This window comes from Lynx rufus, unplaced genomic scaffold (assembly GCF_022079265.1).
Source record: "Lynx rufus isolate CCGP_SWC_20201006 ecotype Redwood Valley unplaced genomic scaffold, mLynRuf1.p SCAF_9, whole genome shotgun sequence".
NCBI lineage: Eukaryota > Metazoa > Chordata > Mammalia > Carnivora > Felidae > Lynx > Lynx rufus.
Window position 1 is genome coordinate 109,373,962 of NW_025814897.1, and position 25,978 is coordinate 109,399,939.

Consider the following 25,978-nt stretch of genomic DNA (forward strand, 5'->3'; position numbering starts at 1 on the left):
GACAGATGGGAAAACACAGGCTGAGTGAGGGCAGGGGACTTACAGCAGGTCAACAAAGAGTCCCACAGGGGCAGGGCTTGGCCCTGGGTCCCAGGACTCCCAGCCCCGGATCATTCCTCAGCATCCTCCTATACTTTCCCCCCTGGAAGGAAGTTGGCCTCACGTACCCTGACTGACCCTTCCTGGCCTGCTTTTTGCCGGAGCCCTTGAGACTGGCTGAGGACTGGTTGCCATAGAGATGGTGGGGAGGGCAGTTCCAAGGCCGGCAGATGGGGGTGGGGGATGGGGCAGGACACCAACATGCGAAACACCCACCAACAGCTGATCAGGACTACTTCGGGGAGACCAGGGCGGGACACGCGGCTCCAGGCTCCAGTGACGACCACAGGGCTGCTCAAGTTTCTGTCGGACATCCCCCAGGCTGAGCAGGTGAGGGAGGCCCTGTGGGAGGACTTCCAACTGCCTGGAGGCAGGCTGGCTGCCTGGGGTCCACATAGGCCAGGGCTGAGGGAGGCCCTGGAGAAGCCATGAGATTGAGCTGAGGCCCAGGTGAGAGACGGGGGGCGGGGGGGGGAAGGGGACAGGGACCCTAGGGAGGCCTAAGTCGTCCAGGGTGAAGATGAGGAAGACACCCAGCGATGACTCCCAGCCTTCTGGTGGAGTGATTTGGGGAACACTGCAGGAGGAGGAGGGTTTTGGGAAAGATCATGAGTTTCCTCCACCTTGACTCCGCAAGTCCAGGACCCCATGGGGCCATTCAGAAGAGCTGCCCGGGGCCCAGAGGCGGCACTGCACGTGGTGACAGATCTGGGCTCTGGGGACAGACTCAACGTGATCAAGTCCTGGCTCCGCTTACCCGCTGGGTGACCTAAGTCAAGTGATTTCCCCTCTCTGAGGCTGAGTGTTCTCATCTGCAGGATGGGGGTAACAGTGGAATATAGGGTCCTCGGGAAGGTTAAATGAGTTACTGAGAGACAATTCTGAGCATCTGGCAGGTACTCAGTAAGGAGCAGTGGTTGCTATTTGAATTCTAAACACTGAGATGGTGATCAGTCGGTTATACTGGTAACAAGAGTCCAGGGGGCGCCTGGGTGGCTCCGTCGTTTAAGCGTCCAACTTCGGCTCAGGTCATGATCTCGTGGTTTGTGAGGTGGTCCAGGAGCCTGCTTGGAGCTGGGCCTCCTCTCCTGTCTTCACTCAGGGGAGGCCTGGGAGCGGTGATGGTGTAATTCAGGGCCGGCAGCCGAGGTCTCGGAGTGCTGGGCAGACGGCAAAGAAGGACCGGAGACCCAAGGCCCGGAACAAGAAAGGGCATAGCCCTGCTGAGGCTGAAGAGTAAGCATCTGTGCGACCGGCTGGGTGGGATGTTGGGTGTCAGGCCCCGTGGGGGGGCCGGCATCCTGACCTTGACCCCTGCTCCCTGTCCTTTCCTTCCTCAGTCTCATCCCTTCTGCTCCTCGGAAACCCTCCTTTCCCTTCCAGTGGGCCTGGGAGAGCTTCCTCACTGATGGTCGGGCCCTGCTTCAGCCTGGCCACCAAGCCCCGCCCTTGCCCCGAGCCGTCACCCAGCACAAGGCCAGGCTCAAGTCCACAGCCACCCTCCCAGATGCCCACGGCTTCTGCTGGAAGACAGAGGTGCCAAACCTGGAGAGGAGCCAGCAGCTCAGGGCCTGGGACGGCATCCCTACCCCTTGTGACAAAGGGGGGAGCCAGGAACTGGAGGCCCCCAGTGAGTGTGACCTCCAGCCACCTGGGAAGAGGTCAGGCTCAGGATCAGAGTCTGAGGAGGGCGCTGAGCCGGAAGCCCTGGGTGCTGAGGAGGTCGAGAAGGGTATGAGCCCTGGTGAACTGTCCCAGATCCTCAAGAGGGGGTCCATCTGGGAAGAGGAGCGGTTTGCAGGGGTGACAGAGGAAGCTGAGGAGGGGGAGCACAGGGCCCCCCATAGAAGGAGGGCTGGTTCGCAGAGAAAGGGGCAGAACTCTGGCGAGGAGGCCTTGGATGAGGGTGACCTACAGCGCAAGGCGAGCAGCTCCAACCTTCGAGGGCCGCAGACGAGGAAGTCAAGGGCCAAGGAGCTGGAGAAGCTGCAGAGGCAGTTACACCAAGAGTTGGACTGCGGTGAGTGTGGACTTCAACGTTTGGGTCCCCCAGGAAACTACACAGCGGGGAGACAGGTTGGGGAGCCGGCACCCTGGGCCAGCAGTTCAGACAGGGCTGTGCTGTGCTCCACATACTAGGCAGGATCACCCGATGGGCTGGGAGGGGGGCTACTCTCTAACTTGTCCCGTTGTGGACAGGCCCTGAAAAGCAGCCCTGGAAGGCGTTGCGGGCTGCTGTGCAGGCCTCCAGCCGGAGTGGGAAGACCTATGCCTTGGGAGATGAAGAGACTTTCCAGTGTGCCAACTTTCCTAACCGTACCTTCCACAAACGACAGGAGGCCACCAGGTAAGGTGGAAGAAAAAGGAGGATGGGAAGAAAGGACAGGAAGTAGAGAAGGAGCCAGTTCTCTAGAGACATTGAATCATTCATCGTCTCATTCATTCCTTCATTTATCCATTCTCCAATCTTCTGATCATCCAATCTTCTATGGATCTATCCACCCACCCACCTGTCCTCCCTCCCATCCATCCATCCACCCACCCACCCATCCACCCACCCATCCTCTCTCCCCTCCATCCCTCCATCCATCCGTCCACCCCCCACCCGTCCTCCCTCCCATCCATCCCACCCATCCATCCATCTCTGTCTTCTTGGCCAGCTATCTATCGACACAAGCTACTTTTCATTCATTTCCCATCTTCTATCCATCAATTAATCTATTAACTAAGTGATTAATGCAACATATATTGAGTATCTACTCATGGGTCCTCAGGATGTAAAGATAAAAAGACTTGGTCCTAGCCCTGAGAAGCTCAAGGTCTGTTGGAAAAGGAGACGGATGGGCAAGACAGCAATGAGGGCAGTAGAGTTAGACAATCGCTATACTTGGGGCTTAAACAAAGGACAATGGGAACAGAGGGGGAAAGCCTGGAAAGGGGGCACTGTTGCATTGTCTAGGTGAGGGATGATAAGGGCATAAACCAGGTGGTCATGTGAATGGAGACGGGGGGATCCATTTAAGAGATATTTGGGGGCTGGCTCAGCAGGTCTTGGTGACTGGTTAGAAGTGGCAGGTGAGAATCCACTCAGCACTCTAATAGCACCCTCCAATTCTTGCTGCCATCCCCTGCTTGCTTCCCATGCTTCCCAGTGTGCTTAGGACAAAGCCCAGATTTCTTGGTAAGGAGGCTCCTGTCTCCCATGCCAGCCAGTCAGAGTGCTAGAATGCCCCATGCTCTCCCTCCCTTCTCTACCGGGACTGCCCCTCTTCCTCATTCACCTAGGTAACTCGGATGCATCTTTCAACTTCCAAGTCAGGCGCCCTCTAGGAAGCTCTCCCCTGTGCTTGCCTCCACCATAGCTTTTGCCACGCGGCATTGCATTGGGGTCCTGGGGTACCTGTCTATCCCCGTGTACAGAGCTCCCTGAGGACAGGTACCAGATCTTATTGATCATGGCCTCTCTGGTGCCCCTACACAGGACCTGGCACCAGCTGGTGCTCAATAAATACGTGCTGAGTGAGTGACCGCATCTTCCCTTTTATTAGTCCAACCATGATTGAATTATGCATGAAGTCACCAACACTGAGTTTCTAGTTAGGTTAGGAACTGTCCTAGGTGCTGGGGAGACACTGGTGGTGAAGAGGAGAGATAAGGAACCCTGCTCTCATGAGGCTTACATTCTCCTTGGGAAGAAGGATAATTAATAAAGAAATGAACAAGATGTATAGCTAGAGGCAGAAGGGGTGGTCAGGGACTCTTCTTCTCTCTGGCTTTTGAACAAGGACCCAATTGACAAGAAGGAACTGGCCATAAGAGCTGGGGGAAGAATGTTCCACATGGATCTAGATGTTGTCTATTCAACCGTCCACACCATTCATCCATCCGGTCATCCACCCATTGATCCCATCACCAATTTGTTTCTGTTTCCCATCCATTCATCTATCTGTCTGTCCCTCAAACCCAAAGGCATTAACCCAGTTCCTGCCAGAGATGGGGGTCAGAGAGAACAAGAGCTGGCCCCTGCCCTCAAGGAGAGCTGCTCTGCAAGGGGAGGTTAGCAATACACGTGGGGTCACAGGTGCACCAAGCCCCACAGGGCGGAGGATGTCCACCGTCGGGGCACACAGCTGGCTGGAGCGGGACGAGGCCTCCAGGAAGAGTAGCCGAAGGCCCCGAGGTGGGCCAGATGCGGCCCTCATCACGGCACGCTTCCATGACGAACGCCATTCCCCGGGCCTTTGGCTCTCTGGGCTCCTGCAATCCCTCCCTCAGGCCCCCACACCCCTCTGCCTGCTCCTGGTCTCCACGAGACTGCTGCTCCCCCCAGACTTCTCCCACCTTCTTCTTTCCCTCCCCCCTCCCAAGAAGCCTGTTGCAGGCCTGGGAGCGGCAGCAGCAGGAGGAGTTGCAGCGGGCCAAGCTGCGGAGGGCCCGGGAGCAGCGGGTACAGCAGCAGGTGGCTTGCTGCCTGGCGGCCTATGCGCCCAGAGGGAGCCGGGGGCCGGGCGCCACCCAGTGCAAGCTGGAGGAGCTGAGGTAGGAAGCCTGGCGCCGGGGAGGGGCTGGTGGGGAGAGGGCAGGGGAGGCAGCGCGAGAGATGTCAGATGTCAGACGAAGGACAGAGGAGATGCAGACCTCCCCTCCCCTCAGGGCTGAGTGAGTCTCCGCAACCATCTTCCAGGCCACTTGGCCGCGCTTTACCCGTGAAGACACCGAGGCACTGGCGGAGGAGGAGCTGAGGCGAGGTCACCGGCTAGTAAGACCAATCCCGGCAGCTGGCAAAAGTTCACGGTTAAAATGTTCTGCCTGCATTCCCACTCGTTCTAATCTTTTCCGATTTCAAAAGCCGGGGATGCTTCTTACAAAAAAACTCCGCCATTACCGGAATAGTTAACATGGCACGTAAAGCGAGCCTGGGATCTCACTCCTGGGGACAACCGTCCTTTGCCAGCAGGTGAAGAGTCATCTGTTTCATTCTCTCCCTATATTTTCACGCTTAAAAAGAAACGGGCACATGTGTATTTAAAAGTTTTTTAGACTCATAACAGGACCATGAAGGGGGCGTTAGCATCAGAACGATAATTCGACAGAGGAGGAAACTGAGCTCAGGGAGCTTAAATAATTGGCCAAAGGTCACAAGGGAGCTGCACAGCTAGGATTCCAACTTGGGCAGCCATTGAGTCGCGCTGCTACGTGGTCCCGGAGCGCTCGGATACCCAATCTGCTGATAAAGTGCGCCACGACGGTCCCCCCAAAGCCCTACCTAGTGAAACAGAGAACACAAATAAATATGGCCACCAGGGCCGTTGACATTGAGCACCTACTGGGTGCACCTGGCAGCAGGGTAGATCTTTCCACAACTCATCTCCTTTCATCCTGGGAGAAGGGCTAGGTCAAGGTTGAGTGGAGTGCTGCGGAGAGACCAGAAGGTCTCTGTCCTGCAGCGACCCACCAAGGACTCAGTGGGGTTCTGATCACCTACTCTTTTTTTTTTTTTTAATTTTTTTTTCAACGTTTATTTTTATTTTTGGGACAGAGAGAGACAGAGCATGAACGGGGGAGGGGCAGAGAGAGAGGGAGACACAGAATCGGAAACAGGCTCCAGGCTCCGAGCCATCAGCCCAGAGCCTGACGCGGGGCTCGAACTCACGGACCGTGAGATCGTGACCTGGCTGAAGTCGGACGCTTAACCGACTGCGCCACCCAGGCGCCCCTGATCACCTACTCTTTGAGGCTCAGTCTTATCATCCCCAGTTCCGAAGACGAGGAAACCGGGACTCTAAGAAGTCAAGGGTGTTTTAAAGGAATCCTTGGCCAGTGATGGAGGAGAGGCCTTCTCCGCGCCAGACCTCAAGTTCATTGTTTTTTAAATAAGGCAGGAAGCCTAAAGTTCAGAACTCCAAGGGACGGACGTCAGTGAGAGGAGTGTTTCCCACACACCTTTTATTTTCTACTTGAGGGCAGATATATGCCACGGGCTCTCTCGGCCCTTACAGCCCGTGAAGTTTGCTCTCTCCGAGCCGCAAAGACTCTGCCCTGCGCAGGAGAGGCTGGCTCAACTCAGGTCACCCGGTGGTAGGGAGGCTATGTGACTTCCTTTCCTTCCCGGATGCTGGACAGGGCTGACATCCACTCACAAGGCTTCCTTTCTGCCTGGGGCTCCAAGATGTGGACTTCCTCTCCATTCTAACGAACAGCCTCAAGAATCAAGCAGGAAAAACATGCAAGACCTCACAGGCGGCACAGAGACCAAACGCAAGCTGGCGCTCCCCACCCCCGCCTCCTGTAGCTGCTGAAATGACCTCTTGAATGCCGAAGACTCCATCTTGCAATAACTCCTGTTCCTGGCCAGGGGTTTTCAAATTCATCTCTTCTTCTCGAATGGAGGAAGCCTCCTTCCCTGGCACGTAGCCAAAGATCCTGGCCGTGCCAGGCAGGGTTCTTCCACGGGGCCCCGGCACATTTGCTAGAGGTCCCAAGTGGGTCCTGGGGTCTTGTCTGCTTCTCCCCTCCCGTCCTGTGTGTGGGTGCTGCCACCAATTCCCGAGACCTCTCCTGCGTGCTTCGCAGGATTCCTGGTCTCGGGTGTTAGTACAGCCAGGGGGCCCCTCCTGCTGCCAGGATACCCGGCTTGAAGAGCAGACACATTTCAGACAAGTGCACAGACTGGGTTTTTGTAAATGGATTTGTGCTTCCCCCGTGCAATCCTGGTATTTTCGGGATGCAGTCTGTCATCTGCAACATATTTCTTTTGTCCCTCCCTCCCATTTCCCAAGCCGCGTGCTTATAAAAACCACAGAGAATGGCGGCAAGCTTGTGTAATCCCTGCCATGGCGCAGAGGAAACCGAACCCAGAGCCCAGACTGGGGCCTTGCCCAAAGCCACAGCCAACGGCCGCCGCTTCTTCCTCACAGGTGCAGTGTGAGGGGGCGCAGAGGTGTAAACGCAGGGAGGGGAGAGGCCCTGCAAGCTGATGCCCAGTTGCTCCGCAGCCGGAGCTGGTCCCTCCGCCTGGGGGTGGCCGGGATGCTAGATGAGCTCCCGGCTGCGCAGCCCGCAGACTTGGGCTCGGGGCTCAGTCTCTCACTTCCCAGCTGTGCGACCTCGGACAAGTCCCTCAACCCCCCTGGGCCTCCGGCTCATCATGGGTAAAATGGAGCAAATAATTTCCACCCCGCTGACCTCAGGAGGAACCCGGGGCGAGGCTGGGAATGAAATGGCTCTGCAAGGTAAGGGCGGGGAGGACGTCACGTCCCTAGAGAGGAGGAGTGGACTCGGGACCGGGGATGGGTTGTGCTCGCGGCTGGCTGCCCACAGGTCCGTCTCCCTGCAGGCGCCAGGAGCGACAGCGCTTTGCTCAGTACCAGGCAGAGCTGCAGGGCATTCAGCACAGGGTGCAGGCCCGGCCCTACCTGTTCCAGCAGGCCATGCAGGTAAGGCCTAGCCCCTGGACGAGCATCAGTCTCCCCGAGAGCAGCGCTTCTCATTGGCTGAGTGCGTAGGGATGTAAGTGAGAGTGGGCCCCCTTAGACGGGACCCCGGGGCCACCGCCCATCCGGAAGCCCTGGGACCTTCACACGCGGCACCACCCGTCCCCGGCAGCCTGCAGAGCAGGAACGCTTCTCTTTCTTCAGGCCAACGCCCGGCTCACGGTGACCCGGCGCTTCTCCCAGGTGCTGTCAGCACTGGGACTGGATGAGGAGCAGCTACGGGCTGAAGCAGGAAAGGGGAACCCAGAGGGCGCCTCCGGGAAACCCAGGTGAGGCCGTCTAGCTAGCCAAGGAACTGGCTCTGCCCAGCTACAGGGAGAAGGGAAGTGGGGGGGCCACCGCCAGTACTCTGGGCCCTACAGGGTCTCCCCTAGCTGTGGCCCTGCCCATCTCCAGCCTGGGCTGGACCATCTGGGAAGGAGCTGAGAAAACTCACCAGCAGCCATGTTGACCCGCCCTGGATCTAAGTCCTGGTGGCCCAACCCCTCGGCCCGAAGGACACTGCCTAGCTCTAGCAGTCAATCGGTCCTTCCCTAGGCCCTGTCCCCCAGGTCACCCGAGGAAGGCAGGACCGGGGTGATGTTCTCCAGATCCCAGTAAAGAAACTAAGGACCTGAGGGGCAGGGTCCTGTCCAAAGACACAGGAGCAAATAAGCAGCAGAGCCGGGCTGGGAATCTGTGGCCAAATGAGTGGCCACACACCAAGACCCCATTGTGGGGTGGGGCCCCACAAGTCACCCCCTGTATACTGTCCCTTGTGCTTTAGAACAAGGTGATACACAGCAGGGATTATGAGGCCCATGCATAAGGACACTGAGGCTTCAGGAGGGGAAATCACTCGCTCAGGGTCTCACAGCATAGGAGCCAGATTTGAACCCACATGTCAATAATGGCCATTCCCCTCCTACAGCCCAGGTCTCCTTGGGCATGGGGGTGGGGAGCTAGAAACCCATGGTCTCTACCTATGTCTTCGCCTTTAAGGAGCCACAGGTCAATGAGGGTAAGGATGGAGCACTCTTCTGAAAGCCCCCCAAAGGCAGAACCCACTGGAAGCCAGCCCAACAGGCACTCCACTCCAAGCCCAGACTGAGCCCAGCTCCTAAGATAATGATTAAAGGCTTTATGGAAACACACTGTGTAATTTCTGGTGGTGCTGGGAAGAGGCTGCAGGTTGGGAGTAGGAGGTGGCAAGTGGGTAGGCAGCAGGCTTAGCTTGTCCCATCACCCAGGAGCTCTGGCTGCCGCCCAGGAGCTGCTCCCGCCCAGCACACACAGCCCTGCCTCTGCTCCCGAGTGGGTCGTCGCATAGGGCAACAGCTGCGGCTCCTCCACCCCCATTTCCATCTATGCTGGGTCTTAGGAACTCAAGAGTGAATAGGATCTGGCTTTTGAGAACTCCTGGTGCGTGTGTGGGGTGGGACCTTTAATGAGGTACATCACACCATAACAGGCCAGACGGAGCAACCGTGGGGTGGTGGGAGTGTGAGGAGGGATTATGTGAATTGAGCCTTTTTTTTTTAAGTTTATTTATTGAGAGAGAGGACATGCGCGAGCAGGGTAGCGGCAGAGAGAGAATCCCAAGCAGGCTCTGCACTGCCAGTGCAGGAACTCAGGAACCTTGAGATCATGACCCCAGCCGAAGCCGAGGGTCGGAGACTCAGACGCTCAACCGACTGAGCCACCCAGGCGCCCCAATTGGGCTTTTAACTTAATTTCAAGTGAGACGCCCTCCAAGGAGGCTCACATACATAGATGTGCCGAAATTCTACACTCAGTTTTAGGGGGTTCCGGAGTACAGGTTAAAAAGCCCAATCCAAGGCTCGTGGGAAGGCGGAGTCTGCTGACCATACTGGTCGCAGGGACTTGGAGGCTGGACTGTGGAGCCACGGGTGTCAGGAGACCATGCTGCGCTGTCCGACACCCGATGGAGCCAGGACCCTGGGGAGTCCACTAGGAGGACGCCCAAGGAGCGCCGGGCGCCGTCCACAGCAAGTCCGTGAGACACGGAACGTCCGGTGCCGGGCGGGCGCTTCCAGCTCCCGGGTGCCTGGCGTAGAGCGCTTCCAGCGGAGAGACCCGTAACCACTACATCCGGTCGACGCAACCCCCGGAGCGCATGCGCAGTCAGGCTACCAGCTTAAAGACGCGGGGCTCCGATCCCAGACTTCCCATGAACCTCTGGGGCAGGCTCCGGCGCGAACGACGGAAGCGGCCGCTCTTGGTTTCCGGCAACACGACGGCGGCTGCCGGGCGACCCGGAAGTGTTCCCATTTTGCATCGTCGGGCCTCGGCGGCGGCCGGGCTCGGGGCGGACGTGCCACCATGGGGTCGTCGAAGAAGCATCGCGGGGAGAAGGAGGCGGCCGGGACGACGGCGGCGGCCAGCACCGGAGGCGCCACCGAGCAGCCGCCGCGGCACCGGGAGCACAAAAAACACAAGCACCGGAGCGGCGGCGGCGGCAGTAGCGGCGGCGAACGACGGAAGCGGAGCCGGGAGCGTGGGGGCGAGCGCGGGAGCGGGCGGCGCGGGGCCGAGGTCGAGGCCCGCAGCGGCGCGCACGGGCGGGAGCGCAGCCAGGCAGAGCCCTCCGAGCGGCGCGTGAAGCGGGAGAAGCGCGATGACGGCTACGAGGCCGGTGAGGGGCGTGGCCCGTGGGGGCGGGGCGAACCCGGGGCCCCGGAGCGGGAGGGCCTGGGTGTGTGCCGGCCGAGTACTCTGGGCCTGGGCACCCCCAGGCTGTCTTCGTCGGCACTCATTAAAGGGCCTTCTGTGGTTATTTGGGGTTGAGGGTTGTCTCCCTCTACTGCGCTCCGCGAGGGCAGAGATTTTGTTTTCCTTGCAGTTGGCACGTCCCAGGCCCTCAGTAAATGTGTTGAGCGAACGGATGAATGAAGTAGTCCCAGCGTGTGTAGAGACAGGAAGAAATCTGGTATTGAGCAGATCGTGCAGGGCTCATAGCAGGGATAAGAAACGGGTCTGAACGCAAAGGACCCTGTAGAAATTTGAGTTTTGTCTTGAGGGTGGTCGGGAGCCGTAGATTTGAGCCGAGGAGTGAGTTGATCATGTTGTTAGCGTCACCGCATTGAGAACTGGCTCAAGAGTAGTCAAGAGTGGAGGCCACGTGAGGGCTGATAGTGGTCTGCACCGAGGCAGTAGCAGGATGGAGAGACCCGAACAGATCGAAATAGTGTTTTGTGGAAGGAATTTAAGACATCTTAGCACTTGGATGAGTGTGGGAAGAGGAAGGAAACGAAGATGACTCCTTGAATTTTGGTTGGAGCAGCTAGGTGGGTGGTTGTGTCGTCTCCTGAAATGGAGGAGTTTGGAAGAGGCCCTCATCTTTGGGCCTGTGTTCGGCACCTGAGCCAGGCTTCTTCTTGTTCTAGCCGCCGGCTCCAAAACGAGCTCAGGAGATGCCTCATCACTCAGCATCGAGGAGACCAAGTAAGTTCCGTCTCCCGTATGTTTCTGCTTTTATTTTCTGGGACAGCTTCTTGGGGGTGGCCTTCCCCACACTAAAGCATTCTCATTGAAATCAGAAGTGCCGTATGACCATCCGAGTTACAGAAGAGGACGCTAAGGCCTGAGAGGAAGGATGGCCCGCTGGTTAAGGGGCAGGCCAGGCCTGGTGCCTGTGTTCCCCATATTGGAGGCCAGTGTCCTTCCCAATGTCCTAGGCTGCCTGGGTCAGGTCCTGTTCTGGGGACCCTCGTGATCTCTCAGTCTCATCCTGTTTTCACCCCGTCTGTCCTGAAATGTCTTTCGTGCACCTATTTTGTTGACGGCTCCTAACAGTTGTATCTCTTGCCCTCAGTAAACTCCGGGCAAAGTTGGGGCTGAAACCCTTGGAGGTCAATGCTGTCAAGAAGGGTGAGTGTGGGGCTGAGGATGGGGGTGAGGGAGGGCATTTTGGTGAAAGAAAAGGACCATCTGAAGGGGTCTCTGAGGAGGGTGGGGTTATGGCACAGGTTCAGCTCCATTTAGTGGCGCTGTCCGTGTGTGTGTGTGTGTGTGTGTGTGTGTGTGTGTGTGTACATAGTTGCCAATAGACATGAGGCTTCTCCCTACAGTGGTCATGGGGGTTTGGGAATCAGCTTGTTCTTTAAGTTCAAATGGCTAGCACCACGTGCTAGCCTTGTGCTGTGAGGCAGCATTAACCAGGCTGAGACACATGCGTAGCTGCTACAGACTGACCTGAGCTGTGCACGTGTCAGGTGTGTTTGTTTTTTAAAGCATGACTTGGGGGGCTTGTAAGGTGTGGAGGGTCCCGTCATGCTGTGCGGGGTGACACAGAAGTGTGGGGATGTAGTGGGAGGAGTTAGGTGAAGGGTTCGATCCCCCCTCTCCTGGCCCCTTCTGGCCCCCTGAGCTGGAAGGGGGCAGGGTGAGTGGCTCCCTCCTCTCCCCACCAGCCACGGGCAGGCATAGCCTCACGTCTGGGCCCCCCTTCCAGAGGCGGGCACCAAGGAGGAGCCCGTGGCAGCCGATGTCATCAATCCCATGGCCTTGAGACAGCGAGAGGAGCTACGGGAGAAGCTGGCAGCCGCCAAAGAAAAGCGCCTCCTGAACCAGAAGCTGGGGTGAGGGGGTCCCTGCCGGGGTGGACAAGGGAAGGGCCTGAGGAGGCTGCCAGGGAGCTCTTGAGTCAGGTGGGGGGAGCAGGAAAGGGGTTCTCCAGAAGGCCACTTTCTTTCCTCTTCAGGAAGATAAAGACACTGGGGGAGGATGACCCGTGGCTGGACGACACCGCGGCCTGGATTGAGCGGAGCCGGCAGCTTCAGAAGGAGAAGGACTTGGCGGAGAAGAGGGTGAGCGCCCGGGGAAGCTGGGGGCGGTCACTCAGGGCCTCTGGCAGCCCGACCGGCTGGTGAGGCAGGAGGCTTGTTCTTGGGAGGTGACCGGGCTCAGAGAGGTAGGAGGCCCGCGGTCGATGCCGTCTGCTCTGGATTCCCTGCAATGGCCTGCTTTTTCTGCACTCCCACCTGGTAAAGTCCCACGTGTCTTCCAGTGATGCCGAATGGCGTGAGGTCATAGGTCACCCCCCTCCCATCCCATAGGCCAAACTGCTGGAGGAGATGGACCAAGAGTTTGGTGTCAGCACTCTGGTGGAGGAGGAGTTTGGGCAGAGGCGGCAGGTAAGGCCGCTGCAGCGGCCGAGGGCTGGGAGGGGTGGACGCACCACTGTCCTTAGTGCTGGGGTCCCAGGGCTCGGGGAGTCCGGGCTCCTGACTTGTCTGGACGTTCCCTCTGCCTTGTAGGACCTGTACAGTGCCCGGGACCTCCAGGGCCTCACCGTGGAGCACGCTATCGATTCCTTCCGAGAGGGGGAGACTGTGATCCTCACCCTCAAGGACAAAGGTGGGTTGAGCTCAGGTGCTCTGGTTGGGGACGTAGGCACTGCTGAGTTGAGGGCAGACGTGAGTGGCCGCTGCTCCTGCCCTGTCCGCAGGTGTGCTGCAGGAGGAGGAGGACGTCCTGGTGAACGTGAACCTAGTAGATAAGGAGCGGGCAGAGAAAAACGTGGAGCTACGGAAGAAGAAGCCCGACTACCTGCCGTATGCGGAGGATGAGAGCGTGGACGGCTTGGCCCAGGCAGGCCGGGCAGCACGGGGCTGTGAGATGGGGGCTCTGGGGCTTTTCAGGAACAGGCTGGATCCCGACCTGTCCCTCTTGTCCTGCAGCAGAAACCCCGCTCCATCCTGTCCAAGTACGACGAGGAGCTCGAGGGCGAGCGGCCGCACTCCTTCCGCTTGGAGCAGGGCGGCACCGCTGACGGCTTGCGGGAACGGGAGCTGGAGGAGATCCGGGCCAAGCTGCGGCTACAGGCTCAGTCCCTGAGCACAGTCGGGCCCCGGCTCGCCTCCGAGTACCTCACACCCGAGGAGATGGTGAGCCCCGAGCCCTCCGGCCACGGCTTGTGATGGGGTGGGGCTTCCTCCCCCTCCTCCCGGGTCCTGTGCGGCCAGATGAGCTGTGGGGGATCGAGTGTGAGGGTCTTGGCCCTCATGGGTAAGCAGGGCGGTGTTGCAGGGAGCCAGTGGCTGCCAACGGAACGGGGACCGTTGAGACAGATGGTCCTGAGTTCGTGTTCAGGTTCTGCCATCTAGCCAGCTCGTGCTTCGGGTGAGTCATTTAACCGTGAGGCCGAGGCTCCCCGTCTGGAATGGGAATGGCAGGAGCCCCCGTCTTGAGGGCCATTGCGAGGGTTAGTGACAGCGTGGGTGAGTGTAAGTTTACAGCTGTGTGTGGAGTTTGTGTTTGGGAGGATTGTGAACGCAGAGGTAGACGCCGGGCTCGGTGAACTGCTTGGCCATGTGATTAAGAACAGGACCCCCTGAGCCACAAAAGCAAGATTCGCAATCCTGGCTGTCCCTCTCAGCTGGGCAACCGGAGGCAAGGAACGCAGACTCTCTGTCCTCAGTTTTCGTCATCTCACAGGTGGGACAAAGTCCCACCTCCCTCACGTGTTGTCTGTGCGCGGGAAGCGCTTAGGACAGAGGCTGGCACGGAGGAGCACTAAGGAAGTGTTCGTTCTCGGGGGCTCGTGGCCGCCCGCCTTCCCCGTCTCAGGTGTCGCCTCTCCTCCCTTTAGGTGACCTTTAAAAAGACCAAACGGAGGGTGAAGAAGATCCGCAAGAAAGAGAAGGAGGTGGTCGTGCGGGCCGATGACTTATTGCCTCTTGGGGACCAGACTCAAGACGGGGACTTTGGTTCCAGGTGCGCTTGGAAAGAGGGGTGCGGGGTGGGGGCTGGCCTGGCCTGGCCCAGGGGCCCGTGCTCACCCGAGAGGCCTCTCCCCCCAGATTGCGGGGCCGGGGTCGGCGCCGAGTGCCTGAGGCAGACGAGGAGGCCCCGGAGGAGGAGGAGAAGGAGCCGGCGCCTCAGCCCTCGCAGTCGGATGACACCCGCGTGGAGAACATGGACATCAGCGATGAGGGTGAGGCGCCCTGCCGGCCGGGGGCTGGCGGGGGGGGTGGGGGGGAGGGGGGGCGGTCAAGGGCAGGGACGAGCACCCTGGGGCAAGGGGATGATTCGAGCAGAGGCCTCCCGTGTTTCCACCAGAGGAGGGTGGAGGCGCGCAGGCCGGGTCCCCAGAGGCGCTGGAGGAGGACGAGGCGGAGCTGGAGCTACAGAAGCAGCTGGAAAAGGGGCGCCGCCTGCGGCAGCTGCAGCAGCTGCGGGACAGCGGCGAGAAGGTAGGGGGCCCCAGGGCTGGGCGGGAGCGGGTGGGTGCTGGCCTCTCCAGGGCTGGGGTCTCTGGGGACGGGTGTGCCGTGGCGCCCTGTCCCCGTGAGCACGGCACCTGCACTCCGGCCAGGATCCTCTTTTTTGTTTAACATCACGTCGTTAGCAGATCCCTAGGTTTGAGCGGTGTTTTTGCTCTAAGGTGGCGTAGGGTTGGAGCCTTCCCTGCCTCCCTCCCTGCTGTGGTTGGGTGTTGCGTGCCTGCCGCGAGTAAGGCATCGTCCCGAGGGCTGGGGAGTCATAGGTGAGCGGGACCGCGAGGGGCCCTGTGCTCACGGAGCTGCGTTTCTAGCTGGGGGTGGAGGCCGGCACGCGTGCACGAACACACTCTGGTGGTGCCTCGAGCGGGGCAGACCGAACCCAGGAAGACGGAGCCGACGGCTGGGGGCTGGCGTCTTGCATCACCTGTTTGGGGGAGATCTCGCAGGGGACGGCATCTGAGCTGAGACTTCTTAACACGAGGAGCCAGCCTCGCAGGGATTGGCCTAGGACTCTTGAGGACCCGGTGGTGTGAGCTGAGCAGAGGGGCCGGTGGTCCGTATGGCCTCGGTCGTTGCTGACCCTCAGCGGGCACTAGCGTGTCTGGGCACCGCTCGCGTGCTCTGTCGACTCACTTAGGCAAGTTGCCCAGGGTTACGTGACTGGTACGTGGGTTTGAACAGCCTGACTCCAAAGTCTGCGCTTTTAATCCTACCCCTCCCACTTCTGGAGGGAGGGAGGGAGAGAGAGAGGGAGAGGGAGAGGGAGAGAGAGAGAGAGAGAGAGAGAGAGGCCGGGACAGGGAGCCCTGCGTGCCCAGCCGGTGGGGCACAGCAGTGGGAGCTCCTGCAGGGGGATCCGAGAAGCAGCAGCTCCTGAGATCGAGGAGAGCCGCGGGAGTGGGGCTCACAGAAGCCAAGAAGGACTTTCAAGGAGGGACAGGCGGGTCAGGCGCGGCACAGTGTGTCAACAAAACTGAGGAGACACGGAAGCGAGGGCGGCAACTTGGGACAGTTAGAGCGGGAGCAGGTGGACCGCACAAACACTGGAGGGCAGGGGCTCAGGCGCTCGGCCGTTGCAGCGGGGCATGGCTGCGCCCCGGTAAAACTTTATTTGTGGCAGCAGGTGGTGGCCGGTACTTTGTCCACCGCTGCCTTAAAGAGGATTAGAGAAATGGGCGGTAGCTGAAGGGGGCGTGATGGAGAGTAGGGTTTTTTTTTTTCTGTACTTAATGGTTAATAGCGTTAGTATTTTACAGATCGGATCTAAGAATCGTAGAATTTGTGGCTGGAAGGACTGTGCAGAGGTCACGTGGCCCGATGGTTCTCAGCCTGGGCTGAGCCCGAGTCACCTGGGGGTGTTTGTAAACATGGCTGGGCCGCACCCCGCAGTAGTTAGGTGCAGGGCAGTTGAAAGAGTATCATAACGAACTTAATTTTAAATTACTTTTAATGTTTATTTATCTTTGAGAGAGAGAGAGAACGGGGGACGGGCAGAGAGGGCGACAATTTGAAGCAGGCTCCAGGCTCTGTGCTATTAGCACAGAGCCCGATGTGGGGCTCAAACTTGGGAATCACGGGATCGTGACCTGAGCTGAAGTCGGACGCTTAACCAAAACTGGGCCCCCCAGGCGCCCCCATGATGAGCTTTTTTATACGTCCTCTTAATTCAGTATTTTTAAACATTTTGTCACAGTGCTCTCGCCTCGCTTTCTCTTCTCTGTTTTTTCTGAATCCCTGAAAGTAAGTTGCGGACTCTGTGACTCTTTCCCCCGAGGCACTTCAGCAGGAGTCTAAAAATAAGGACATTGCCCTACGTAGCTGTGTTCCCTTAAAAATCCCATACGGTACTTGCTGAACCCCCAGGCTCAGGGGACCCCACCTTCCCTGGAGGAAAAATCCCATAAATCCTCTGATAGCAGTCCATGACAAAACTTCCCAGTTATGCCGCCAACACCTTTTGGGTTTGAACCAATGTCTAATCCAGTTTTAAATTCTCAGAAGGTTTTCTTAAGTGACGGCGATTCACGAGTGTGCTCGCTGCCGATCCAAGGGCGCGAGAGAAGCGAAGAGAAGGGAGGAGCTATTTTCAGAAGCAAACCCTTAAGGAGCAAGGCAGGGGTGGGACCTGGAGTGCTGGTCGGGGTGGCCTTTGAGTGGAGCCAGGTCACGTCGTGGTTTGTCTCGGGGAGGGCAGGAGCGGGCACAGCAGGTGCAGGTGGCTGGTGGGGGGAAGAAGTTAAGGGAGCCCCGTCTGGTGGTCTGTTTTCCAGCGAGGAGGTGGAGGGTGGGGGTGGACGCGGGGTCTTGGGGAGGTGGGGCGCTGTGTTGGAGCCCGGAGTCGGGTACAGGGCGAAAAGCAGGTCTGCTGGGCAGATGAGCGGAGACTCCGCGTTTGCAACAAGGGGTCGCGAGTCGGAAGTGGGTCTGCGCATTTAAGGGTTTCTGCAGCCCGTCCAGGTGCTCCGTGTTGTCAGCCAAGTAGGTGATGTCTGGGATTAATCCAGGTTGGGTTTGTCGAGGGGAGAGACAAGGTAAAGTGTTGCAGAGGAGGGACCCCGCTGACGCACAGAATGCACGCTGGGTGGTACGGACGCACCAGGAGGGGCGACGGGTGGGAGGACGGGACTGGAGTCCTGGTGAGGTGGGGGAGTTACTGGATTGAGGTTTACGGGGTAAGTGAGCTGGGAAGATGGGAGGCAGCAGATGGAGAGGAGACGGGGCGGGGCTGTGGATGTCGGTGATGATAAGCCGGGGCTGGGAGGGTGAGCCCTGGCGGGGGAGGGTAGGGGGGGAGAGGCTGGGGAAACGGTTGTTAGCGGCCAGGAGTTCAGCAAACCTCTGGGGTAGTGGTTGGATGGGTCCTTTGGAGGCAGAGGTCCCCGAGAGTGCAGACGAGAGGAGGAGCAGAGGGAAGGCAGGAAGCTGGGTGCTGGAATCCACAGTGAAAGTGAGGAGGTCGGGAGGTGATGGGAGTCCGGGCGCAGCAGGCGCCCCCCACACGCCAGGGCCTGCGCCCCGCGGGACGTCGGGAATGAGGCGGAGCGGCTCTCTGCGCCTTCACAGAGTTCACGGTGCCGCGGGATGTTAGTGTCATTCCGCGGCGAGTAACTTGCCAAGCGCCCAGCGTCCAGCAGGGAACACGGCAGCTGAAAGCACAGGAGTGTCTGTCCTCGTGAAACTTTTGTTCTAGTGAGAGGAGATGAGAGAGGGCAGAACAACATCTGGCGGTGAGAACCGCCGTGAGGAGAGGAGAGAGGAAAAGGCGAGGCGGTGGGGAGATCAGGAGTAAAGGAGCACTCCCGTTTTCAGTCGGCTGGTCAGGGAGGGCCTCCCTGAGGAGGTGACGGTTGAGACGAGATGAAGTGAGCCTCAGCGACATCCTAGGGCACGGTTCCGAGGTGAGGGAGCACCCGGTACCTGAGGCGCTGAGGCAGGAGCGACTGGGCTCGCTCAGGAAGTTGGGTGAGGCCCGTGTGGCGTGAGCCACGGGGAGAGTGACAGGGAAGGAGGTGGGCAGAGGCCACGTCAGGCGGGGGCTTGCTCTCGCGGTAGGTTTAGCCGGTGCGGTTCTGTCGGAGGAAGACCAGGTGGGATGGTGGCCCGCTGGGGACCATGGAGACCAGGAGAAGCCGCTGTGTGTGGAGTGCATCTTGAGGGTGGAATTGACAGTGTTGGCTGATGGACCGATTGCATGCGAGATCGCGAGCGGGTGTGAGAGGTTAAGGACGACCCCTAGGAACCTTGACTTGAACAGCTGGCCGTTGACTGAGTTAAGGAGCAGGGAGGGCCGTTCCTGAGATGGGAAGGGCTAGGGGAGGACAGGTTTGGGGGAGACGACCCAAGGGTTCGGTTTTGGCTGTGTTTGAGGTGCCTTTTTACTAGACGTGATGGGCACCGAACGGGCAGTTGGATGCAAGAACTTGAACGCCAAGAGAGAGGCTGAGGCTGGAGGCATAGATGCAGAAGTCAGTAAGTGTGTAGACGCGAGTCAAAAGCCGTAGGAGTGGGTAGAGTCCCCAGGACGGTGAGTGTGGATAAAGGAGGGGAGCCCGAGGAGGAGAGCGCGCGAGGAAGACCGGGAGGACGGGGTGTTGTCCTGGAAGCCACGTGCCGAGAGGTTCTTGACAGGAGGCATCTGTGACAAATGCTATGGAGAATTAGGGTATCCGGGATGAGCGCTGACCTCTGGATTGGGCAGCACGGAGGTCATCCGTGCTGTTGCCCAAAGTGGCCTCGGTGGGAAATGCGGGCAGATCAGGCAGGCTGTAGTGAGGTTGGTGATACGAGATGACCAGAGGACAGCCGGTCGTGTTTCTGTCCCCCAGCAAGAGACAGAAGATACGTTAAAAAAAGATACTGCTTATGAAGGCGTTACAGGTGGTGAAGTAATACGGGCAAGCAATAGACAGCTTGCTAAACAGATGTTTTCCATCTTTTCTAAACGGGTAACAGATAAGGAGGATAGCAACAAAATAAAAAGGAGTCAGTGATGTGTAAGATTTGGAGGGGAGGGGCGCCTGGGGGGCTCAGTCGGTTAAGTGTCCGACTTCGGCTCAGGTCACGATCTCGCGGTCCCTGAGTTCGAGCCCCGCGTCGGGCTCTGTGTTGACGGCTCAGAGCCTGGATCCTGCTTCGGATTCTGTGTCTCCCTCGCTCTCTGCCCCTCCCCCGCTTGCACTCCGGCTCCCTCAAAAATAAACATCAGAAAAAAAAAAGATCTGTACGGGGAAGATCCTAGTCTGTTTTCAAAAGACATTAAAGAAGACAGGTACACTGTTGTTTTAGGCAGCTAGAGCTGCCGTGACAAAATGCCACAGACAAGGTAGTTTAAGCAACAGAAATTTATTTCTCAAAGTCCTGGAGTCTGAAACTTCGGGAGGGTGTTCAGGAGTTTTGGCTGCTCCTGAGGCTTGTCGGTGGCCGTCTTCTCACCGTGGCCTCTCGTGGCCTTTTCCCTGTGTGCCTGTATCCTTGGGGTGTCGTTCTCTCTCTACAAGGATACCAACCTGCTGGATTAGGGCCTCACCCTTATGACCTCTGACCATGACCATCTCCTTAAAGGCCCTGTCTCCAAACACAGTCATACTGGGGGTAGGGTTTCAACATAGGAATTTGGGGGGGACGCGGCGCAGTCCCTAACAGCTGCGCTAATGGATAGGACATTTCAGAACAAAGTTAAGGAAGTTATGTTTGTGACTTTGTAGCAGAGAAAAATGTTTTTCCTTTTTTTAATTGCGTTAAAATACATAGAACATAAAAATTGCCACTTGGGCCTTTATTAACATATATACATTTTAGAGAGAGAGTGCGTGGGGGAGGGGGCAGCGGGAGAGAGAGCATCCCGAGCAGGCTCCACTCGGCACCGAGCCCGACCTGGGTCGTGGGATGAAGCCCCAAGTCAAAATTGAGAGTCGGATGCTCGACTGAGCCACCCAGGCGCCCCTTAACCATTTTTAAATGTTCAGTTCAGCGATGTTAAATCCCTTCACGTGGTTGTGCAGCCAGCCGTATCCCTAGAACTCTTCCTGTCTTGGAACCCTGAAACTCCGTTCCCATTAAACACTCTCATCTCTCGGCCCCAGGCAGCCACGCCCTACTTCCTGTCCCTGTGATTTTGACCTTCTCTAGGGACCTCCTGTCGGGGGGGGCATCACAGGTTTTTTTTTTTTTTTTGCTTTTTGTTTTTTTGTGATTGGATGATTTTAGGAGAAAGATTTTTAAACGATAAAAATGTAAAGCGTAAACCATGAGGGGAGAAAAAAAAAAACCTTAATATTTACTTAGAAATTAAGAACTGGAGTTATTTGAAAAGGTGTCCCGAGGAGTACAAGATGGGCCCGAAGAAGATCCCTGCCCACGTACACGTAACCGTCACCGAAGGGTTGGTGTCGAGAATACCCGAACAACAAAAACGGGCAAAACGGGGAAACAGGCAGAAGAGCCCAGCAGGCACTTCACAGAGGCGGAAGGGGGGAGAGCCAGTAGGATACCCAGGGGGGCCCAGCTCCGTTCGTGGTCAAGGCAAGGCGAGCCACGAGGACGTCGATCGGGTCCCGCCCGCACCGTTTGGCAGAAATGTCCGAGTCTGACGGGATCAAGCGTCAGGGTTTGGAGCAGCCAGAATCCTCACACGCACTTGCCCGCGCGCTCCGGGGGCCCGGGCGTCACGTCGCTGGTCGCTGCGTCCTGTGTGGAAAGACAGAAGGGCCGTCCGCAGCGCCAGGTGCCTAGGTTAAGCACGTTCACATCGTGGAACACGATTCTGTAGTGAAAAGCTAACGAAGTACAGCCGCTCGTGTCAGGATGAATCTTAAAACGTATTGAAAAAAAAAAGCAAATCACGGAGGAATCTACAGCACGGTTCAGATTGTATGATGTTTTAAAAACGTGCAGCTGGGGGCACCTGGGTGGCTCAGTAGGTTGAGGGTCCGACGTCGGCTCAGGCCGTGATCTTGTAGTTTGTGAGTTCGAGCCCCACTCGGGCTTGCTGCTGTCAGCACAGAGCCTGCTTCGGAACCTCTGTCCCCCTCTTGCTGCCCCTCCCCCGCTTGTGCTTTCTCAAAAATAAAGCATTAAAAAAAAAATACACAACCAGGGCACCTAGGTGGCTCAGTCGTTAGGCATCTGACTTCGGCTCAGGTCACGATCTCACGGTTCGTGAGTTCGAGTCCCATATCGGGTGAGCTTAAGCCCTGCTTCGGGTAAAACATGAGCCCCCCACTTAGGTAAAACACAAGCCCTGCTTCAGGTGAGCCCCGCTTCTCTTTCTGTCTCTCTCTCTGCCCCTTGCTCACTTGCACCCTCCGTCTCTGTCTCTCTCTCAAAAAAAAAAAAAAAACAACACACAACCAGGGGCACCTGGGTGGCTCAGTCAGTTAAGTGTCTGACTCTCGATTTTGGCTCGGATCACGATCTCACACCATGAGATCAAGCCCTGTGTCAGGCTCTGTGCTGGCCACATGGAGCCTGCTTGGGATTCTCTGTCTCCCTCTCTCTATGCCCTCCCCCTACTATGCGCTCTTTCTCTCTCAGAATAAACTTTAAAAAAAAAAAAAAAAGTACAACAAAATAATACCCTGTTTGTGGATGGGTCCTTGTGTGGTAAAACCGTAAAGAAAAGCTAGTGAGGGGCGCCTGGGTGGCTCAGTTGGTTAAGCGTCCGACTTCGGCTCAGGTCATGATCTTGTAGTTTATGAGTTGGAGCCCCCCATCGGGCTCTGCACTAATAGAGCCTGCTTGGGATTCTCTCTCTTTCTCTCTCTCTGCCCCTGCCCTGGTAGCTCTCTCCATCTCTCTCCTTCTCTCTCAAAGTAAGTAAATAAACTTTATTAAAAAAGGAGAGTAAAGCCAGTGAATCATGAGCCCAAAAAGGGGCGAGGAGACAGTCAGGCTTGAAAGGATATTCATGATATATCTGAGAGTGGGCCATGGGTGCCCGGGTGTGTGTTTAGTTACTACTATTTTTAAACATGCATGTGCCAGGACCCTTTTATGTTTATGGTGATACTCGTTAAAAAAAATAAACGTAGTAAAACAGGACGGAAGGAAGGGGTGTGGAAGTGGATGTGGTGACCGGAAACTTCTCTGAGGAGCTTGCTGTCGGGGCAAAGCACGGAAGTGTGGGGTGGAAGGAGGGGAAATCCTAGACGGTCCTGGGTGCTTATAGGAGTGCTGTGTGGAGGGAACCGGAGGGGAGCGGAGTTGTGAGGGGCCTTGGGGCCATGCTGGGCCAGAGGGTGGCCTGAGGGAGGAGCGAGGCAGGCGGTGCGGGGGGGCGGGGGGGCCAGAAGTGTGTGGGAGTTCCACAGGCATCTCCCCACCCTGTGGGCTCAGGGAAGGGTTCTGGAAGAGGTGTTTGAAACTGGAGTGTGTGGGGTGAAGGGTGGGTGGCGGTGGAGTGGCCGAGAGGCCCCGGGTGCCCCGGTCCCAGAGGAAGATGTGAGGCTGTGGGGCTTTGGAGAACGGCCGTGTGGAATTCCGGATGTTAATTTAAAGGGCAGAAGGGAGCCATCGATGGCTTTGCGGCAGAGGAGTGACCTAGCGAGATGGGTGTAGGTGCAGAGTGGGGGAGCGGACGGGGAGCCAGGGAGGAAGCAGAGACCAGCCAGGTCCGCTGTGGACATAGGAGCGGCCTCTGGGTCTCGACGGCACCTCCCCAGAAACTTCTGGGTTTGCCCACAGCTGCTCCCTCCCCCAGGTGGTGGAGATTGTGAAGAAGCTGGAAGCCCGCCAGCGGGGCTGGGAGGAGGACGAGGACCCCGAGCGGAAGGGGGCCATCGTGTTCAACGCCACGTCGGAGTTCTGCCGCACGCTGGGGGAGATCCCCACCTACGGGCTGGCGGGCAACCGGGAGGAGCAGGAAGAGCTCATGGTGGGTCCTCGGGCGGCCTGCCTCTCCCCCCTGCTCCCCTCGGCTCCGGCTTGGGCCCCCCCCACTCCGGTCAGGTCCCCAGTAACGAGCCTCAGGGCCCCGGTGGGTTGGGAGGCTGGGGGCGGGGAGGGGCTGGGGCTCCCTGGGCCGACCCTGGCCTCCCGACCCCCAGGACTTTGAACGAGACGAGGAACGCTCGGCCAACGGCGGCTCTGAGTCCGACGGGGAGGAGAACATTGGCTGGAGCACCGTCAACCTGGACGAGGAGAAGCAGCAGCAGGATGTGAGGGGCGCGGAGCGAGGCGGGGGGTTGGGGGGGGGAGGAGCAGGGGCCCACGGCGCAGCGGGGTTGGGGGCCGGGGGACCTGGAGCAGTGGCCCGTTGTCTCAGAGCCCCGCCGTCCCCCTCTGCGATGGGGCCTGTGATGCTCACAGGGTCGTGGTGAGGATTCAGCGAGGCGTCTGGCGTGGGGCCGGTCACCGGAAGGACCGCGGTTGTGTGCGGTGGGGGGAGGGTGGGGGGTGAGGCGTGAGAAGAGTCCGCGCGGCCCGCTCACCACCTTCGTCCCGTGTGCCGCCCCCCAGTTCTCTGCCTCCTCCACCACCATCCTGGACGAGGAGCCCATCGTGAATAGAGGGCTGGCAGCTGCCCTGCTGCTGTGTCAGAACAAAGGTGAGGGTGTGAGCCCTGCGGGGGCGGCAGGGTGAGCCACTCCCCGGGCCCCGCGAGCTGCCCCCCTGCCCCCAGGTCTGGGGCGGTGTCATAGCAGCATCTGGCCTTTCTGCACCGCGTCACCCCATTTTTGACGGCTTTGCCCATCCCCCCCTCCACCCCAAAGCCACCACTCGCCCCTGAAGTCTTGGCATCTCTGGGGAGAACCGGGGCAGTGGAAGTGGTCAGGCCGTGGCCTTGAGAGACCCTGGCTTGAGGACCCGGCGGGCCTCCTGGAGTCTGACCACCGCCTCTCCCCAGGGCTGCTGGAGACCACGGTGCAGAAGGTGGCCCGGGTGAAGGCGCCCAACAAGTCCCTGCCGTCGGCCGTGTACTGCATCGAAGACAAGATGTGAGCGGGGCGGTTGGGCAGCGGGTCATGGGGGTGTCACCGGCCGGAGGCTGTGGGGACTCAGGCGGGGTGGGCGGTGCTGGCCCTGAGCCCCGCCCCCCCCGTCTCACACCCAGGGCCATCGACGACAAGTACAGCCGGCGGGAGGAGTACCGAGGCTTTACCCAGGACTTCAAGGAGAAGGACGGCTACAAACCCGACGTTAAGATTGAGTATGTGGACGAGACGGGCCGGAAACTCACGCCCAAGGAGGTGAGCAGGGCTGTGGGCGACTGAGTCGCGGAGGGTGGGGCCCCTGCCCTTCCCGGAGGAGGCAGAGCTGCACCGCGGGGTCTTGGCTGGAGTGCTGGTGAAGTGTCAGAGCCCCTGTGCCTCAGTTTCCACCTCTGGGGGCCACAGCAGGCTCCATCATGGGCCCGTTGCCGGCCTGCCCCCTCGTGGCTTGACCCACCCTGGGGGCCGCCTTTCTGGTGGCTGGTGTCCAGGCCCCCGCCCCACTGGCGCTCTTCCCCACGTGCTCCCAGCCCGGCCTCGGGGTGCACCGTCAACCCGGACGGCCCACCCGGCCCCGGCCCCTGGCCGGCTCAGCCTCCGCACGCAGGTCTCACTGAGGACCCTCGGTGTCCCTGTCGCGGCACTTCCGGCCCCCGCGTCCGTCTCTGTGACTCTGCGGAGCCCCTGGGGGGCGCCAGGTCGCTGCCTTCCTCCCAGCCCAGTCCCAGCCACCCCTCCCCTCCCTCTGGGGCACAGGCGGCTGTCACACGGTTCCTGCCCCGTGTCCCCAGGCTTTCCGGCAGCTGTCCCACCGCTTCCACGGGAAAGGCTCAGGCAAGATGAAGACTGAGCGGCGGATGAAGAAGCTGGACGAGGAGGCGGTGGGTGGCCCGTGGAGACGGGGGGTGGCTTCGGCACCTGCGGGTGCTGGGGTGATGGGTCTTTTGGGGCCCACTCCTGCCCTGTGCTGACTGGCCCTCGTCCTGCAGCTCCTGAAGAAGATGAGCTCCAGCGACACGCCCCTGGGCACAGTGGCTTTGCTCCAGGAGAAGCAAAAGGCCCAGAAGACCCCGTATATCGTGCTCAGTGGCAGCGGCAAGAGCATGAACGCGTGAGTGGGGACGCACGGCGGGCAGGGCCGGGGCAGGGGCCACCTGACCGGGTGGGAAGGCCCGAGCCGGTGTCCAGCCTCACGCTTCTCTTCTCTCCGCAGGAACACCATCACCAAGTGAATCCGATCTCCCTTCCGATCCCCTCCCCGACTTTAATATTAAATAAAGTTCCCTCCTTATTTTTTCCTCCTTCGTCATGGTGCAGATTCCAGGGTTAGACCTGGGAGGAGGGGCAGGCAGTGCTGGGCGGGGCATCCGCTGCCCTCAGGCGGGCTCTGGTTGCTGTGTGACCTCAGGACGGTCCCCGAATCTCTCTGAGCCTTAGTTCTGCCATTTGTACAGTCAAAGCACCTCTGCTTCATAGACTGTCTTGTGAGGATTAAATGAGTTCATCCATCCATCCATCCATCCATCCATCCATCTGTACGTCCATCTACCCACCCACCCACCTGGCATTTAGAGGCGAGCAGGACCCCTCAGAGATGCCTCAGAGTCTGACATCTGCTAGGTATGACCCAGCCATCCAGTGACACAGATAAAGAGACGAGGGAGAGACTGTCCAGATCCTCTAGGACAGTCCTCCACCCCCGCCCCCGGTGTGGTGGTTCAGGTCGTGGCTG

At 58.8% G+C, this 25,978-nt stretch overlaps 2 protein-coding genes across 2 annotated transcripts; both read left to right on the forward strand.

The window, feature by feature from the left end:
• Positions 1-282: 282 nt before the first annotated feature.
• TSGA10IP (testis specific 10 interacting protein) lies at positions 283-8,723 on the forward strand. Its single transcript, XM_047071409.1, has 6 exons — positions 283-429; positions 2,343-2,446; positions 4,468-4,638; positions 7,436-7,535; positions 7,665-7,861; positions 8,574-8,723. The coding sequence occupies exons 1-6, from the start codon at positions 283-285 to the stop codon at positions 8,680-8,682; spliced, it is 828 nt and encodes a 275-aa protein (XP_046927365.1). The 3' UTR covers positions 8,683-8,723.
• A 1,108-nt stretch (positions 8,724-9,831) lies between these two features.
• Positions 9,832-25,544, forward strand: SART1 (spliceosome associated factor 1, recruiter of U4/U6.U5 tri-snRNP). Its single transcript, XM_047070818.1, has 20 exons — positions 9,832-10,227; positions 10,979-11,036; positions 11,407-11,462; positions 12,046-12,172; positions 12,295-12,400; positions 12,650-12,727; positions 12,851-12,950; positions 13,042-13,184; positions 13,274-13,480; positions 14,185-14,309; positions 14,396-14,529; positions 14,655-14,788; positions 23,016-23,189; positions 23,362-23,472; positions 23,774-23,861; positions 24,162-24,252; positions 24,369-24,504; positions 25,038-25,127; positions 25,236-25,357; positions 25,460-25,544. Exons 1-20 carry the CDS (start codon positions 9,915-9,917, stop codon positions 25,476-25,478), a joined length of 2,412 nt encoding a protein of 803 aa, XP_046926774.1. The 5' UTR covers positions 9,832-9,914; the 3' UTR covers positions 25,479-25,544.
• Positions 25,545-25,978: the final 434 nt, after the last annotated feature.